This window comes from Orcinus orca, chromosome 1, assembly GCF_937001465.1.
Source record: "Orcinus orca chromosome 1, mOrcOrc1.1, whole genome shotgun sequence".
NCBI classification, from domain to species: domain Eukaryota; kingdom Metazoa; phylum Chordata; class Mammalia; order Artiodactyla; family Delphinidae; genus Orcinus; species Orcinus orca.
The window spans coordinates 13330977-13346984 of record NC_064559.1 but is presented as its reverse complement, the minus strand read 5'-3'; the positions used below and the strand labels follow the sequence as shown (position 1 = coordinate 13346984).

The 16008-nt window shown below is 41.4% G+C and overlaps 1 protein-coding gene across 1 annotated transcript in view; it reads right to left on the bottom strand.

Annotated features, from left to right (window-relative positions):
• Positions 1-833: 833 nt before the first annotated feature.
• DUSP10 (dual specificity phosphatase 10) overlaps positions 834-16008 on the bottom strand; it is a 39276-nt gene continuing 24101 nt past the window's right edge. The window contains exons 3-4 of the mRNA XM_004271010.4: positions 5651-6022; positions 834-2098 (exon numbers count right to left, since the gene is read on the bottom strand). Coding sequence (XP_004271058.1) covers positions 1833-2098; positions 5651-6022 — 638 coding nt within the window. The 3' untranslated portion in view covers positions 834-1832. The remainder of the gene's footprint in view (positions 2099-5650; positions 6023-16008) is intronic.

The following is a 16008-nucleotide window of genomic DNA, read 5'->3' as shown; positions in this document are numbered from 1 at the left end:
ATATTTCATTATAACACTTATCAGCACATATTCACAAGAACAGTATGTCCAAATGTAGTCCCGTAGAATTGAAAATGCCAGAATTCTACTTTCTCACCTCAGGCAAATCTTAATTTGCTGTGAATCTTCCCTATGGCCAAATCCCTGGAGGCATCTATTTTAATAAAACATAGAAAACGTTTGAATCATGTTCTTCCCCTACCCCCACTCTTACTCTGCTGTGGACTGGGAGCCCATGGAACACTAGCTGTGTATTAGCCAAGCGTGATGGGGAAGCTGAACTTGGGAATCTGAGCTCAGTTTGCTAGCAAAAAAGTAGGAAGTAGCAACGTGTTGCAGTGTACACTATGTGGTTAATGTTACCAAAGATGTTGAGTGAGCAAATGACAGTGGGGGAGGGAGGTGTCAATAACCCCTAGCTGTCAGATTGTCATAAATACTTATCAAAGAGCCACTGGGGAGATCACAGAATTCTAACCAATCTATCTGGCAGTGACCTAATCACCAAGGCTCAAAGGCTGATATAGAACCTTCTCATGCCTTTAAGGAGGTTACCTGAAGCTTCCACTTTGTAAGAGGAATTACTTGGGCAGAAGTGGATGGTAGGGCTGTGGCAATAGAGGAGATCATGACTAGGCAGACTGGAGCTTTTTTTATTCCCTTGCTAATTCTCTCTGGTTCGCACTAAGGCCAGAGACTATTGTCTCTCCCTCATCTCTCTTTCCCTTTATAAACATGTGTGTTTATTTCCAATTATGTTACACGTACAAGTTCCTGGAGCTATGAGATGCTTGAACCTGAACTGAGAAAAAGAGGAGGAAAAAAGACATATCTCCAAATGAGTTTCATTTATATAATGAAAATAAATTTTTACACAATCAACAGAAACATGCCAAGTTTTTTTTGAGAAAAATATTTTTAAATAAATTTTTGTCTTTTTTTTTTTACATTCTGATATACATATGTAACAAGGTTTATGGCACTGTAACCAGAATCAAATCAAAAAAAAAAAGTTAAACAAAGGAAAAAGGTGGGAAAGAAAGTAATTGGTTTTGTTTAATTCCTTTCCAGCTCCAAGCTGGCAACTTTGCACTATTTGTCTACCATTCAGCTGCCAGCTCTAACTCACTTGCACACTCAAAACACCATATTATTGCACAAGAAGCCAGTGAAGGCATATGGTATAATGGTCAGTTCCTTGCTATTTCAAAAAATCTCTTAAACCCAGAGAGGGGGAAAAAGTAATCCAGAGTACGAAACACACAAAATCAACAGTATCCTTTGTCTCTTTAAAGAATGTGAAGGGTTCTTAGACCACTTAAGCTGCCCTGATCATCTCTTTGCACCAGTGAGCACAGCAGGGCTTGGTTTGGTTGGGTTTTTTGTTTTCATAAGGACAGCCCAGGCAGATCCTAGGTCTTCATGATTCAACGTCTTTTCTACGTACTTTGGGTTCTTTTTAATTGGTTTAAAGTGTAGTATCTTCGGTCTATGAACCTGCACAGACTAGTTAATCGTAAACTCTACAAATAGCTTAAAAGGAAAAGGGGGAGAAACAAATTTTGTTATATTTTTATTGTTGACTTAAAAAAATTACGTCTTTAGCCTCCCTGCTTTGTCAGTTGGCGGGAAGTAAATCTCAACGGCATCAAAAGTTAAATTCTTCTCACACTTGTTAAAAATAAAAAGTTTTAAACAAGTTTGTTTCCATTCACAAACTTTACCCCATCTAAAAAAAAAAAAAAAGACAGAAAAAAAGAAAAGAAAGAATCCATCCTCCTTCCTCTTCGTCTCCTAATGGAGAACAGTCATCCTTTCCAGCCAGACTATTGTCACACAACCGTCTCCACACCCATCAGCTTTGGCGTAAGGATTCGTGGTGTCACACCGTTGTTTAGGTCTTCCTCAAACTCCAGCAACTGCCCCATGAAGTTAAGGTTTGGGGAAATAATTGGTCGTTTGCCTTTGACAAATTTATAAGCATCAGTCATGGTCATCCGCGTATGCTTCATCAAGTAAGCGATGACAATGGTGGCAGAGCGGGACACCCCAGCCTGGCAGTGGATGAGCAGCCCCTTCCCACACTGGTGAGCTTCCTCTGGAACAAGGGAGAAAGGCAAGAGGTGCAGGGAAGGAGAAAGAGAGATGGAGGGAGAGAGGTTAACGTTTATCTAGACTTGACAATGCCATATTCTGTAGAGAGAGAAGACATCAAAATGGCTTTGAAACTAAGTATAGTTTACTAGTTAATCGTGTATGTTTATGTCACAACCTCCAGAACTGGCTAAAAGTAATATTAGTATGAATAAGAAGCTACATTTCTACGTTTAAAGAGAAGGCTAGGTAAAGGAGTCATTCACAATAATAGCTGACTTCACAGGTGACGGTGGCCAACTGAGGATGGAGCCACAACACAACTAGCCTAAATGTCAAACAAGCTACTGGTTAAGTAGACCTCTCTGATTCAGGATGTTAATTTCTATCGCCATGTTGTGTCACTTGTCAAAACTAGTGTTATTAACAATGTCTCTCCTACCTGTGATAGAGAAAAAGCATTTCTTGTTTTATACTATAGAAATGCTCTGTGCAGAAACTGGTACTAAATGGATAAGAGTTTCAGTCTTAGGAAACTCTGAAGAGGGTTAAAGGAACAAAACTCAACTAGAAAGTTACTACATTCAGCTTCTCACTAGCAAACCCTATTGTTGCAAAGTTAAAGACTTGCAGTTCTCAGGCATAGGGTGTCACCTACATCTGAACTGTCCAACCCCCTCTGCATCTACACATGCCTTTCCAACACAGCAATGATGCAGAAGATGAAGGAATTAACAGCAATGGCTCAGAATCCAGAGCAATTGAAAAAGGCAATACTTTAAAGGTTTTCAGGTATATTAAAAGCCCAGGAGAATAGCTCTTGGGCACTGCCTGAATGGATTCTTAATGACACTTCTAAACTAAAAGGCATCCCAAAGAAAGCATCCCTGGAAAACATACCAATTAGATGAAGAGTAGGAAAGGAGATGGTAAGGAGAGTCCCGTTCTAACAAAAACTACTTCTACTGGCTACCCACTAGTAGATTAAGCAAAGAAACATTGTGCAAATTTTCATCTTAAAAACCCAGCAATTTAGCTTGCTTCCTATAGATAACTGTATTTTAGGAAAGTATCTCCTGTTTTCAATTTCTCCTCTTCAGCACATACTATTTAAGGACCTCCACCTCAAAATGGGGAAGCATGGGGGTAAGAAGATGAGCCACAAAGGGCTAGGTCTGACCATGATTCCACCTTGTGGTGGACCTTGTGTGAATCACATAACTCCCCAGAGCCTCAATCCTCCTATCTGAATAATGGGAATAATTGTAACTAACCAGGCTCAGGAGATATACGAATAATATCACCTGACTCAGGAATAACTAAACTGGCATAGTTAAACCCTAAACCTAGACTCTGCTTAGTTTATATTAGACTCTCTGTGAATGCTATTATGTTTCTAAAACCAGCTGTGTTTTCCTTAAAGCAAGACTATCAGATTTCAGTTTATCCAATGATATATAACAATGAGAATAAAATATTGTGCCTGTGCAGGGTGTGATGCGGAACTGTTTTCGAGGTTAAATGCTGTTTATTACTTGTTTTGTTTTCTTTCTAAAACACCAGGTGAGCCTGAATAATCTATAAGGAATGTGGGTGCTTTGACTAAAATCCTCTTAGAACCTAAGCATATCTTATGCTACCCATTAAAAGAAAAACAATTTCTTTTTTTTTTTTTTTTTTTTTTTTGCGGTACGCAGGCCTCTCACTGTTGTGGCCTCTCCCGTTGTGGAGCACAGGCTCCGGAAGCACAGGCTCAGCAGCCATGGCTCACGGGCCCAGCCGCTCCGCAACATGTGGGATCTTCCCGGACCGGGGCACGAACCTGTGTCCCCTGCATCGGCAGGCGGACTCTCAACCACTGCGCCACCAGGGAAGCCCGAAAAACAATTTCTTAACTTCCCCCAACTGGAATTAACTCAGATAAAATTGCATTCATAACATCATATATCAACCAGGAAGTTCCTCATCTACTTGGTGACAAACTTTTCTTCCTTGGGACTCAAGGTTTGATTCACATATCACTAATAAAAAATCTAAGGTATCTTTGCATCCACAATCATTGCCCATTGAGAACCAATAGAGCCTTGTAAACACTGTGTTCCCAAAAGGCTCCTGGCCTCACAGTCAAGAGCATTAGGCTCTGGTCCCTTTAGTGACCACTCAGAATTTCCTTCCAGATTGAACATTCTATGGTCCTGCAATAAATAAAGGCACAATTAGCAAGGAAATGCCTGGGTTAAGTGACCAGAGCTGCCAATTCTACAGCAAATCCACCCACCCTAATGGTTGTTAAATCCAAGGGTATTTTTTTTGTTTTTCTTTTTTTTTCTGACAAAGGAGCACTGAACATGAGTGCATTCTTCTTGGGACAGAGGCCAGTAACAATCTGCTACAATATTTAGGAAAAGTACTGGGTCACCCTTTTGTGGTAAGAAAGGTTGGAATCACTTGGGAAAAAAAAAAGAAATTGTTGAGTACCTGCTGGGTGTCAGGTACGCCCCAAGTGATAATTTGAGCCTTGCAACAGTTTGAGGCTTAGAAGCAGCGAAAGTTAAAGTTTAAGATTAGGGTTAGGCTGGCCGTTGCTTCCTTCTAGAGATTGAAGCCTGCTGTTGGTAGAATTTTCTCTCCTTGGTAACTACATGGGCTATACAATTCGATCTTTCCTACTTCAATGAGTCTGGGGTAAACTAAGGGAATCTAGTACCATCTCATGAGCACTCAACTTCAAGCCTTTTTGCTACCCATTGTTTAAAAACTGAGGCAAAGCAAACAGAAGGGAAAAACTACTCCCCCCCACCCCCTCACCCCTCCACTCCCGTTCTCTCTCCTCTGTGCTGAGTAATGCGTAAAGATGTTCACTACAGCATTATGTTTCTGAAAAACATCCTTCAGAAACAATCCTTCAGCAAACATTACCTTTGCCTCAAGCAGTGGCAAAGAAATTTAACTCAAAGTAAGGGAGATGTCATATTCACAATACAGCTGGCCTCAGGTACCCGCGGGGGATTAGTTCCTGGATAAAATTCACAGATGTTCGAGTCCCTTATATAAAATGGCATAGGAAAGTCAGCCCTCTGTATCCGCGAGTTCGATCCGTGGTTGGTTGAACCCGCGGATGTGGAACCCGCGGATACAGAGGGCCGCCTGTTTTTTACTCCCTGCAAAGTGCCTAGGGACGCCAGTAGACTACATACCCACGGTGCCTGCTCTGGCCGCCAATTTCTTACTTTCTGCCAGTTCTTTTGAGATGGTGTTATAGAACATCTCAGTGCTAACCCCTGCCACTTTTTCATTGAGAACTTGAGGGATGTGGAGGTCTAGTTGAACGGATCCCAACCCAGTTGAATTATTGTTCTTTTATAACCATGGTTCCAATACACTTGATGGGTTACGACTTAGGAGAATACTTTGGCTGCACCAGGTGGCAGAGCCCAAAAACACCTCGGTGGAGCTTTTTTTGCAACACAGGCATAAATCTTGGACTTGATATCAAAGCCCAAGCCAGAGAGGAAAGGAAGGCGGAAGATGAGACTTCCCCGTAGGAGATAGTTACCAATGAACTCAAAAGCCTCTTCAAAGTACTGCCTCAGGTTCTGCTTGTTGCTGTCGGTCGCCGGCAGCCGCTTGTAGTTGAACAGGCCTTTCTCGTAGTGGTACAGGGGTAGGTGAGTGGTGACGTTGATGACGTAGCCAATGTTCAGCCGCTGCATCACATCCAGGTCCTGGGCATCCTGTTCGTTGCCGAGGAACAGGAAGGGCAAGATGGGCGTCAGCTCTGCATTCTCGATGTCGGGGGTGCTGGGGATGGACTGAGGTAGCATGCTCGAGGCCGCGGACGCACCGCTCCCCACTTCCCGGCACTCTTGGAGCTGGAGGGAGTTGTCACAGAGGTTTTCATGGTTCTGCTTAAAACTGCTAAGTCCACCTGGAACAAAAACACAGAAAGTGAGAATGACTACCCCTAGAACTTCAGAGCTGGCAGAAGATATCACTTTCCCCTTAGGAATGAGTGTGTTTAGTTGCTTATTACATTTTTTAAAATAAAATCAAAATACAAATGAAAGTCCATTTGGAGACGGAGGACAAACTTTGGAGGATATCACTGCATGCAGTACTTTGGAAATGTGCTTTTTATACAAACTGGGGCATGTTCCCCTGGAAAGAGCTCCACGAAGCATCAGGCAATTTCATTAGCAGCAAATTTGTTCTGCCCCAAAGAGCCATATGCTCAGTGGCCTATATAGAACCTTGCACTTTGGGAGCCCAGGAAGGCACAGATGACTTCCTTGGGTGTAGAAGTTCTGCCTGTACCTGGGCAGTGTAGGCGTGTGTGCCTTGCACTCTTTGTAAGCTCACCTTACCCAGAAGGCCAAGTTTGCCCCCAATACAGCAGCGTGGTTACAAGCAGGGACACTGGAAGAACCAGGTTATCTGGGCTATAATCCCAGTTCCACCACTTCCTGCATCTGTGACCTGGATAAATTAATTTCTCTCTCTGGGCCTCAATTTCCCTGTCTGTAAAATGAGGGCAATGGCATATACCTCTTAGGTGTGATTGGGAGTCTGGAATGAATGGAAACATACATAAAGTATGCAAACCTCCCCCTCATCAAATGCAGTGTCACTTATGAGAATGTATCTTAAGGAAATCATCAGACCAAAGATAGCCAGCTAGATGCATAAAGATGTTCGCTACAGCAGTTTTCTAGAAAGGTCAAAAACATTTTTTTAAAAGGGAAAAGTTGACATGTGCACCCAATGGAATATTATGGAGCCATTAAAAGTTGTGAAAGGAATATGAAAACAGTGTTTCTGTTTAATATTAAATGAAAAAAGCCAGTTTAAAAACATTCACCTTACATGTGATCAAAAGTTGAAAAAACATGCAAAAAAGAACACTGAAGTCAGGAAATTTATAGATCATAGTTTATTGCTTAAACTTTTCCTTTAATATTTGTCAGATACGTTTGTGGATAAGCCCAAAGGATTATTACAGAGGTCAAATTATACAATATACATGTAAGGGCTATGAAATCAGAGTTGACACTATTAACTACCAAATGAGCTCTAATTCTTACCAACTAGATACACTCTGGCCTTCCCTTTGAACAGAGGGGGAAGTTGGAGATCTAGAAGCTGAAAGCCACCAGAACCCAACATTGACCCACCTCACCCTCCCCCAGATAGATGCCTTGCTTCTGTCTTGATAGTTTCAAGAGATAAAGGAGGAAACATAATGGGTGAACAGGATATGGTTGTGTTGAAATAAATACAGGAAGTCTATCTGTCTACCAGTTTCTGAACCTATGTCCTTCTCCGTTTCAAGTTTCATCTTTGGCAACCACAGCAGGAAGCTCCAGGCTGTAACCCAGACCAAGCCTCAGGGCTGTTCACAGCCCATGCACACTAGTCGTATAAACTTGGGAAGTCATATTTTCATTAAGATCCGTCATGATTCAAAGATCATTCAAAGGGGGTAATAGTATGACCACCTGTGAGTATCAAAACCTGTCTTTGCTTTTGGAAAAGAAAAACAACAGCTATAAATTCATTTTAATTGATTTCTAGAATTAACTTCTGCCCTTACATCTTATTATTCTGCTATGAAACATTGATTAAAACAAAAAGTTTGTCTGGACCCAAAGAGATCATTTTTCAAGTAGATAGAAGAAGTGGAAACCACCAGAAAAACTTCATTAGTGAATACCTAAACAAAAATTTGAAATTGCCCGCTGTCACCATCACAAGCTCCACGAAAGAGACTAAAGAGTTATTTTAAAATCTGCTCAGCTTTGGCTCCATAAAATCCAAGTAAACAGTTCCACAGTGGTTCTGTAATGGGAACCTAATTCACTTTTTGTTTTTTGAATAAAAAGACAGTTGTTACACTTTTCTGTATAAGATGAGAGGACAGAACAACAAAACAGATTCAAAAGAAGTCTTTAACGTGGTGGATTGGAGGGGGGGAACTTCTCTCTGTTCTTATTTAGTGTACTCAAGCTGTAATTTGTCTTAAAAGCAGCTAGTTTTTAAAAAATGCATGCCAGAAAACCACACACACAGAAAAAAGCAGCATACAGCTTTTTAAAATTCTGTCTCTACACCTCCTTTCCCAATGACATCAGCTGGAGGCTCCCCACCTGCCCAGTTGCCATAGCAGTTACACAAAGACATACAATGACATCAGTTGGCATGATATCAGCTCTTTGAGTGCAAACAATACAAGAAGAACTACTTTGTTTAAGGCCTTTGGTGCAACTGTGTTCTGGGGAGCCAATGATGTAATGCTAACAGGTGGCATGGGCCTTCCATTTGCCTAATGGGGGGAAAAAACCCATGGGGGAGGGGAGGGGAGGGGAAGGCATTGGAGACAGACAGACACAAAATACTCCGAATCCCAGGGGGTGCCCACGTGCAAAATTATGTGTATATTGTATGTTTAAGCCACGTGGGAACTCTGTTCATCGAATCTTTGGAGGCAGAGTGGATAGAAAAGGAAATATTCTAATTCACACATATTAACTAGACGAGGAAACCCTCATTGAGGGATATGAACAAACAGTCTGTTCAGTTGCCAGTCTGCTGACCAGTGTCGGCATCAGTTCTCATTAAGGGTTGTGCACAGCTAGATACTGCAGTTAAAGAACTCTCTCTGGGGATGGCGCTTACAGCAAAATGAACCAGTAGAATCTCACAGTGGTGGTTTTGAGAGAGATGTCTGTAGGGAGGATTGTTTTCTTCCCTTAGAGGTTTGGAATTGGAAGCCAGGGAGGGATGAAGGGAAGATGATGGCTAATGTGGTTCTCCCTTCCAACTACTTTCCCTCCACCCTACCCCATCACGTATCATAGAAGCCGAACGGACTGATCACTTAATGAGGAGTTTTGATTATTTCATATTTGTTATTACTACATAGGAACATTACAAGATGATAACTAACAATTGAAGTGGAAGCAGTGTAGCATGGTGGTTAAGAGAGGGGTTAGAGGCAGGCAGACCCGGGTTGCAACTGTGATTCTGTCTCATGAGAGTTTGTAAGACCTGGTATAAATCCCTTTTCCTCATTAAGCCTCAGTTTACTGATCTGTAAAGTGGACTTAATATCACCTACCCATAGAATTGTGGTACAGGAAGCCTATGTAAACATATAATCAGGCATTTGATAAATAACATCTTATTATCCCAATGTCATCACTGTTATTGTCCTCACCTCCAGCTGATCCGCTGACTCTGAAGTTCGTGAGAACCCTAAGTGCAGTGCAAGTGATTCTGAGGCCAGGCTGCTCAGGCCTGAATCCCAACACTGCCAAATACTGGCTCTGAGACCCTGCACAAGGTCCTTACCTCTTGGCTTCTCCGTTTCCCCACATATAAAACAGGAACACCTACCTCACACTACAGTCTTGAGGATTAAACCGATTCATAAAAATAAAGTACTTTGAAATGATATCTAGCACATATGAAGCACTTATTTTCATTACTGTGGAAAACTGTCATTTTAAAGACCTAAAAAGAATTCTAAGGCAAATACCATATGATATCACCTATGTGTGGAATCTAAAATATGACACAAATGAACCTATCTATGAAACAGAAACGGACATAGAGAACAGACTTGTGGTTGCCAAGGGGGAGGGGGTTGAGGGAGGGATGGAGTGGGAGGTTGGGATTAGCAGATGTAAGCGATTATATACAGAATGGATAAACAACAAGGTCCTACTGTATCACACTGGGAACTATATTCAGTATCCTGTGATAAACCATAATGGAAAAGAATATTAAAAAAAATGTATGTATATATATGTATAACTGAATCACTTTGCTATACATCAGTAATTAACACAACATATCTCAAAAATAAAAATTCAAAAGAAGGCAGAAAAGGAGGGAAAAATAAGGTACAAATTGAATGAATAAAAGAGCTTCGAGATATGAGGTTATCATCCAGAAAAAATAAATTCTGCTTAATATAAAGACTCTCAATGATAATAGGCTAATGTTTCCAGAGTTTTTATTTGTAAAAGCGTATTGAAAAAGAACTAGGTACCAAGGTATCTGAGCAGTTTTAAAGTTTAAATAATATACTTTTATCATAAAGAAAGCAACAGCTCTCTATCCTTCTTAAACAAACCCATCTGATTTCATTTTTTCTTTGTCCTAGCTTTCCCAAGAAAGCCTGTACGTCTTTGGATTCCTGGGTTTGCCAGAGGAGAATTGAGTGTTTTCAATAAAATCACTCTTCTCTCCTCCCTCCCCTCCTCGCCCCTGTGTCCCCAAGTCCCCACCAGGCTGAGTGATCTCTGTAGACACACAACTGCTCCCAGATATCAGTGCAAATATTTCCCAGGCATGAGCAACAGTGCTGGGGGCAAACATTTCAGACCTTATCTCAAAACCAGGTTCTCTGCCAAAATAAGTATGATCAGCATGTGGATTCTGAATGGCAACAACAAAGAATACCCAGCACCCCTGCAAAACAGGTAGAAATGCAACCGGTGAGTTTCCTCCAACGGGAGGTCAGTGAGGTGACAGTCCCACTGAAGCAACGGATTCTAGTTGTAGTGGGAAACCTCTCTTTGTAGATGTATTTCACCTCCTGTAGCTGTGTTGGCTATTGCAGCCCTAGAAACACAAGAGCCCTCTGTAATGTGATTCAGAAGCAGTGCTCTGGATGGCAAATTAAAGGAATGACATCCAAATGCAGAATCTATAAGCAAGAGATTTCCATCATCCAAAGATGGCCAGCACTTTGGCACACCAGCTTTTTGGCTTCATGCTAAGTTGAAAAGTGAGCATTTTTCAGAAATCTAAGGAAAACTCTCACTGAAGGTCAGCAAATGACATTAACACCCAAAGAAAAGTGGAAGGGAACTCAAGTTGAACTTTTCTACAAGCTTGCTGCGAGCATATTCATTGCCCCTTTTTGTTGTTTAGAGTTTCTTATTGGGTGATTAGCTTTTTAAAGTAAAATGGTACTTGATGATAGTGGTTAAGAATGTAGAATCTGGAGCCAGACTGCTTGAGTTGAGAATCTTGGCTTCCGTCACTAACTAGCTGTGTTACCTTGGTAAGTTAGTTAACATCTCTGCACCTCAAATCTCCACACCTATAACGTGGAGTTAACAGTAGTATTTATCTCACAGGGCCCTTAATATGGATAAAATGCTGCATGAGTTAGATATTATCACTATAAATGGGAAAGATATTGGTATAAAAGGGGTCCTGATGGATACTATTTCGTGGGCCCTCCATGGAAACTGGAGTCCATCTAAGCAGACTCCCAAGATTCTATTCTCACAAGGATCCTTGTGGAAGAAACAAAGCCTGAGTAAACTGGAGCTGACGTCAGGCTTCCAGAGTCGAAACTCCCAAAGATGGGAGTTTCATAATTTTCAGGGAAGAAAATCAACCACCTTAACAGGAGAAATATTAGAGATACAAACTAGAACCAAGAAGATTACTTCTAACTCTTGTTTTCTATGAAATTGTCTTCATAGGTCACTGACACGACTAGGGATTTTATAGTAGGAATGATTTCAAGTTTAATACCAGATGGTATCACCTAAACTGTCCTATGATCGTGTCCCCAGGGAACATGTATTCTTTCCTAAGGGGAATGAAGGGAGGCTGTATCAAAGAGGGAGAATGAGTCAAAAGTGCTGTGTCACCAGGTGTTAAGGTAAGAAAAAAAGGGATAAAGAAACAACTTCGTTACCGGGGAAGAGAGAGACTTAGGAGGCTGAGTCCAACAGTGTTGCTGGTGGGGACCGTGAGTCAGAGAGGAGTACCCCTATGATCCCTAAAATCACATCATTTCATTGCTTACATGTGAAAAGTCCAATGTGTGAAAAAACATAGACGAGTTACCATAGAGCTTAAAACTCTTTAAAAATAAATTAGGATATTGAATTAAATTGAGCACATTTTGATTATCTGTGCAAATATTGTTAAGTGTTCCAGGAAGATATATCTGCTCATATGTTAGTCCCTTACTTCATGGATTTTTTTTTTTTTTTTTACTGTCTGTTCTCTCTTAGGAGATACAAATTCTCTACAGATATACTTTAAAAGCCAACTACAGAAGGCAGTTTATTATATAGAAGGCAGCGGGGAAAGAGTGCAGGAATAACCTTATTTAAATCCCTTTGTACACAGGACTTTGCTATATGTCACAGGAAGATAGGTGATTTGTTGATATGTTTGATACCGATAGCCGTAGGGAAGATATCAATCGATTGGTCATGGATGGGTGATCAATCTACTTTTGGAAATAATTTATAAAAATTAAAAGATAAGTTAAAGGACCTCTCTGGTATCTGTTTGACCTAGTGACAAACCATAGGTAGAAATTACTTCAAGAATGCCCCTCCCAAAACTGTCCTTCCAAAATAGACTAAAGATTACTCCTGTCCTTATACTTAATAGTAATCTAACAAAGTTGTCTTTAGTGATGTTTTGAGAGAGAAAAAAAGAAAATTCCTCAAAAGTTTATACCAGAATATTCTCAAATTTTGAGTTAATAATACAGCCCTTTCACTGGATTTTCGGCTGGACAAAAAATCATAATTTAGACTATTGATGCTTACCTGAAATAGACATCGTTTGTATCATCATTGTAACTCAGGTATCTTATTTTTGTTTCCCTCAGATTACGTGCCATCCCTTCTACCCCAACAGTTCGGTAGACTGTAAAATCTGCCATTCTGGAAATAAGCTAATACTTGACTATCATATGTACCAAGAATTAAAAACAATAATTTTTGCTCCTCCCTAATCTTTGTATAATTTACAATATGCTTTCAGCTAAATTTTTGGTTCTGCATACTTCTACAACCATTTTCAATTATTAACTTTTTTGGGGGCTCTGATTTCTTCTGTCTTAAAATATATTGCTTCCTTCTTTGACTGTTAGAATCTTTGTAATACCCTCAGTGGAAACAATTTTTTTTTTTTAACTCCTGCCTAAATATTCACCTCAAGAAATCAAACCGAATCAGAAAGATCCAATGACTTAGGAACTGTGATTTACAAAAATTGAAAATGAAGCTTTAATTGTATGCCTTCCAAGAAACGCTGACCCTGGCACGTTTTTGTCAAAGTTTAAAAGATTCTGCTTGTGTCCCTGCCACCCCACCCTCTGCTCAGAAGTTGCCTCTGCTCCCTCCACTCGGGCAACCCCCACCTTGTTCTCTGTATCTAATGAGTCTGTTTCAGTTTTGTTTTGTTCGTTCATTTGTTCTGTTGGGGGACAGGCAAAAGAGGTGAAGGGGATGAAGAGGTACAAACTTCCAACTCTTAAATATATAAGTCATGGGGATGAAATGCACAGCATAGGGAATATAGTCAATATTATTGAAATAACTCTGTATGATGATAGATGGTAACTAGACTTAGCACAGTGATCATTTTGTAGTGTACAAAAATATTGAATCACTATGTTGTACACCTGAAACTAATGTAATATTGTATGTCAATTATAATTCAATAAAACATAAAATGAGCTAATTTTATGGTATGTAAATGATAGCTCAATAAAGCTACTTTAAAAGCAAAACAAAAGCAAAGAAACAAACAGGAAAAGAAGTTGAAGAAGGAATGAATTGGGAGTTTGGGATTAGCTTATGCAAACTATTAAAGAATAAATAAACAACAAGGTCCTACTGTATAGCACAGGGAACTAAATTCAATATCCTGTGATAAACTATAATGGAAAAGAATATGAAAAAGAATGTATATATATGTATAACTGAATCACTTTGCTGTACAGCAGAAATTAACAAAACATTGTAAATCAAGTACACTTCAATAAAATCAATTTAAAAAAACAAAGTTGCTTGCGGTACACATAAGTCCCCTCACTACCGAATTGGAGAAAAGGGCTGGGGATTAAATTTCAGCCTGCTGAAGTAGCTCTCAATTGCACACAAAAAAGGCAAATTCTTGTTACTACCCTTGAAGGGGGGTGCACTTGTGTTGCCCCCTTCTTACCATTCCTAATTTAAGGCTTTAAAGGGTAACCAGTGTTTAGGATACCACCAGTTTAATTTGTGTGTATTTGAATAACACAGGCAGATTGTTTGAGAGGATACTTCGCAAGTATGTAAATACAGCCTGTTTCTTTAAATCTGTTACCTCATTTATTTACATTAGAACAGAAAGCACGGCCAGAAGCAACAGCTGATGACAGTCATGTAATTTTCCACAAAGACGACAATTAAATAGCTTTGTGTTCTTTTAATGAGCAGATGACTTCTCTGAGAACAGGCTTCAAACTTAAGATGGCAGAGTTCCCACGGCCAGGAAGGAACCCCTCAGGTTCTGCAGAAGTCACTGTGACTTCAAGGAAAAAGCACCCTCTGGGCCCCTGTCCTCTACAGCCAACCGGCCTGTGTTTGCTCCTCTTCCGCCCTCCCTCCCGGCCTCCCCCTCCCTCTCTCAAAAACACTTGGGGAGGGCTTCCCTGGTGGCACAGTGGTTGATAGTCCGGTGCAGGGGACGTGGGTTCGTGCCCCGGTCCCGGAAGATCCCACATGCTGCGGAGCGCCTGGGCCCGTGAGCTATGGCTGCTGAGCCCGCGCGTCCGGAGCCTGTGCCCCGCAACGGGAGAGGCCATAACAGTGAGAGGCCCGCGTACCGGAAAAAAAAAAAAAAAAAAAAAAAACCACTTGGGTAAGAAAACAAGAGGGAGAGTCTACCTGGAATATATTTGATTTGATGCTTAAATGTCCAATGAATCCACAGAATATTTTTAAACCTATTTTTAAAGAGTTGATGGTGTGGGTGGGAAAAGGGGTCAAGCCTCCCCCCTGCCCTCCCACACACACTGTGAGCCCCCCTTGGTGCAGAAAACCCCATCTTCACACCGACCCTCCCCATTCTGTCTCTAAAAGGTTTCAGGAGGCACCACCTGGAAAGCAGCGGGTGGGCATAAATGACTTCTCCAAGTCGCTCCCTCAGCCTGAGGGGCTGAAGAAGCCTTCCACACTCCCTTAGGCTGAGCCTGGACTGGTCAGCGTGGACATTGTTGGGGGTCCAGCTGCCCCCTTCATCCTCCCAGTCCGCCTTGTGGAGCCTCATATTCACTGGGACTTCATCGGCCCTGAGACTGAGCTTCACTCCCACTCACAAAACTACCACTTAAAGAGAGCAAATTTATGGTTTTCCACGAAGAAGTGTGCCTATCAAATCACGGGCAATATGATATATATATGGAGGGAAAAGAGGGGCTGATAGAAAGACAGCCAAGTTCAAGCCTCAGGTTCCTGAAAATCTGCAGGTTCAGATTTCCTTCTGGTCGCTCCATGTCTAACCTTTACCTATGTCAGCCCACGCCAACCAGCTCCCAGGGAGAAAGACACATCCTAAACACGTAGCTCAGGTCTCTGGGTTTTCTTAACAGACACACCAGTTATAGGAACACAAGCTTCACTTTTAAAATCTCTTTTATCAGACAGCAAGCCCTCCCAGACATTTTGAGACTCAAGTGACAGGCTGAAGATGTCCCTTCCCTCTCCCCTGTCCCTCTCTCCCCACTGGTCAGGGTCCAATGGGACGAGATGGATGATCAACATACAAACACACAAATAAAAAGGTAATGATTAAGGATGATAAGGGCCATGAGGTGCCCTCCAGTTCCTGGGTGCTGTGAGAGGGAGAGATTAGATCAGGGTTTAGGGCCGGCCTCTCTGGGGATAAGAAGGGATTGACTAGTTTGGAAAAGGGGTGGAGGGGAGGGAGTCCAGGAGAACAGTGGAAGCAGACAGAATCACACTAGGGGCAAAGGCAGGACACTCGTGAGGCCTGCGATGACTCAAAGGGACAGAATGTGGTGAAGCAGAATGAGGGGGAGGGAGTGACCAGAGGAGGGCAAAAGAGTCTGCAGAGGGCCTCTGAGGGCCATTAAGCAGTTGG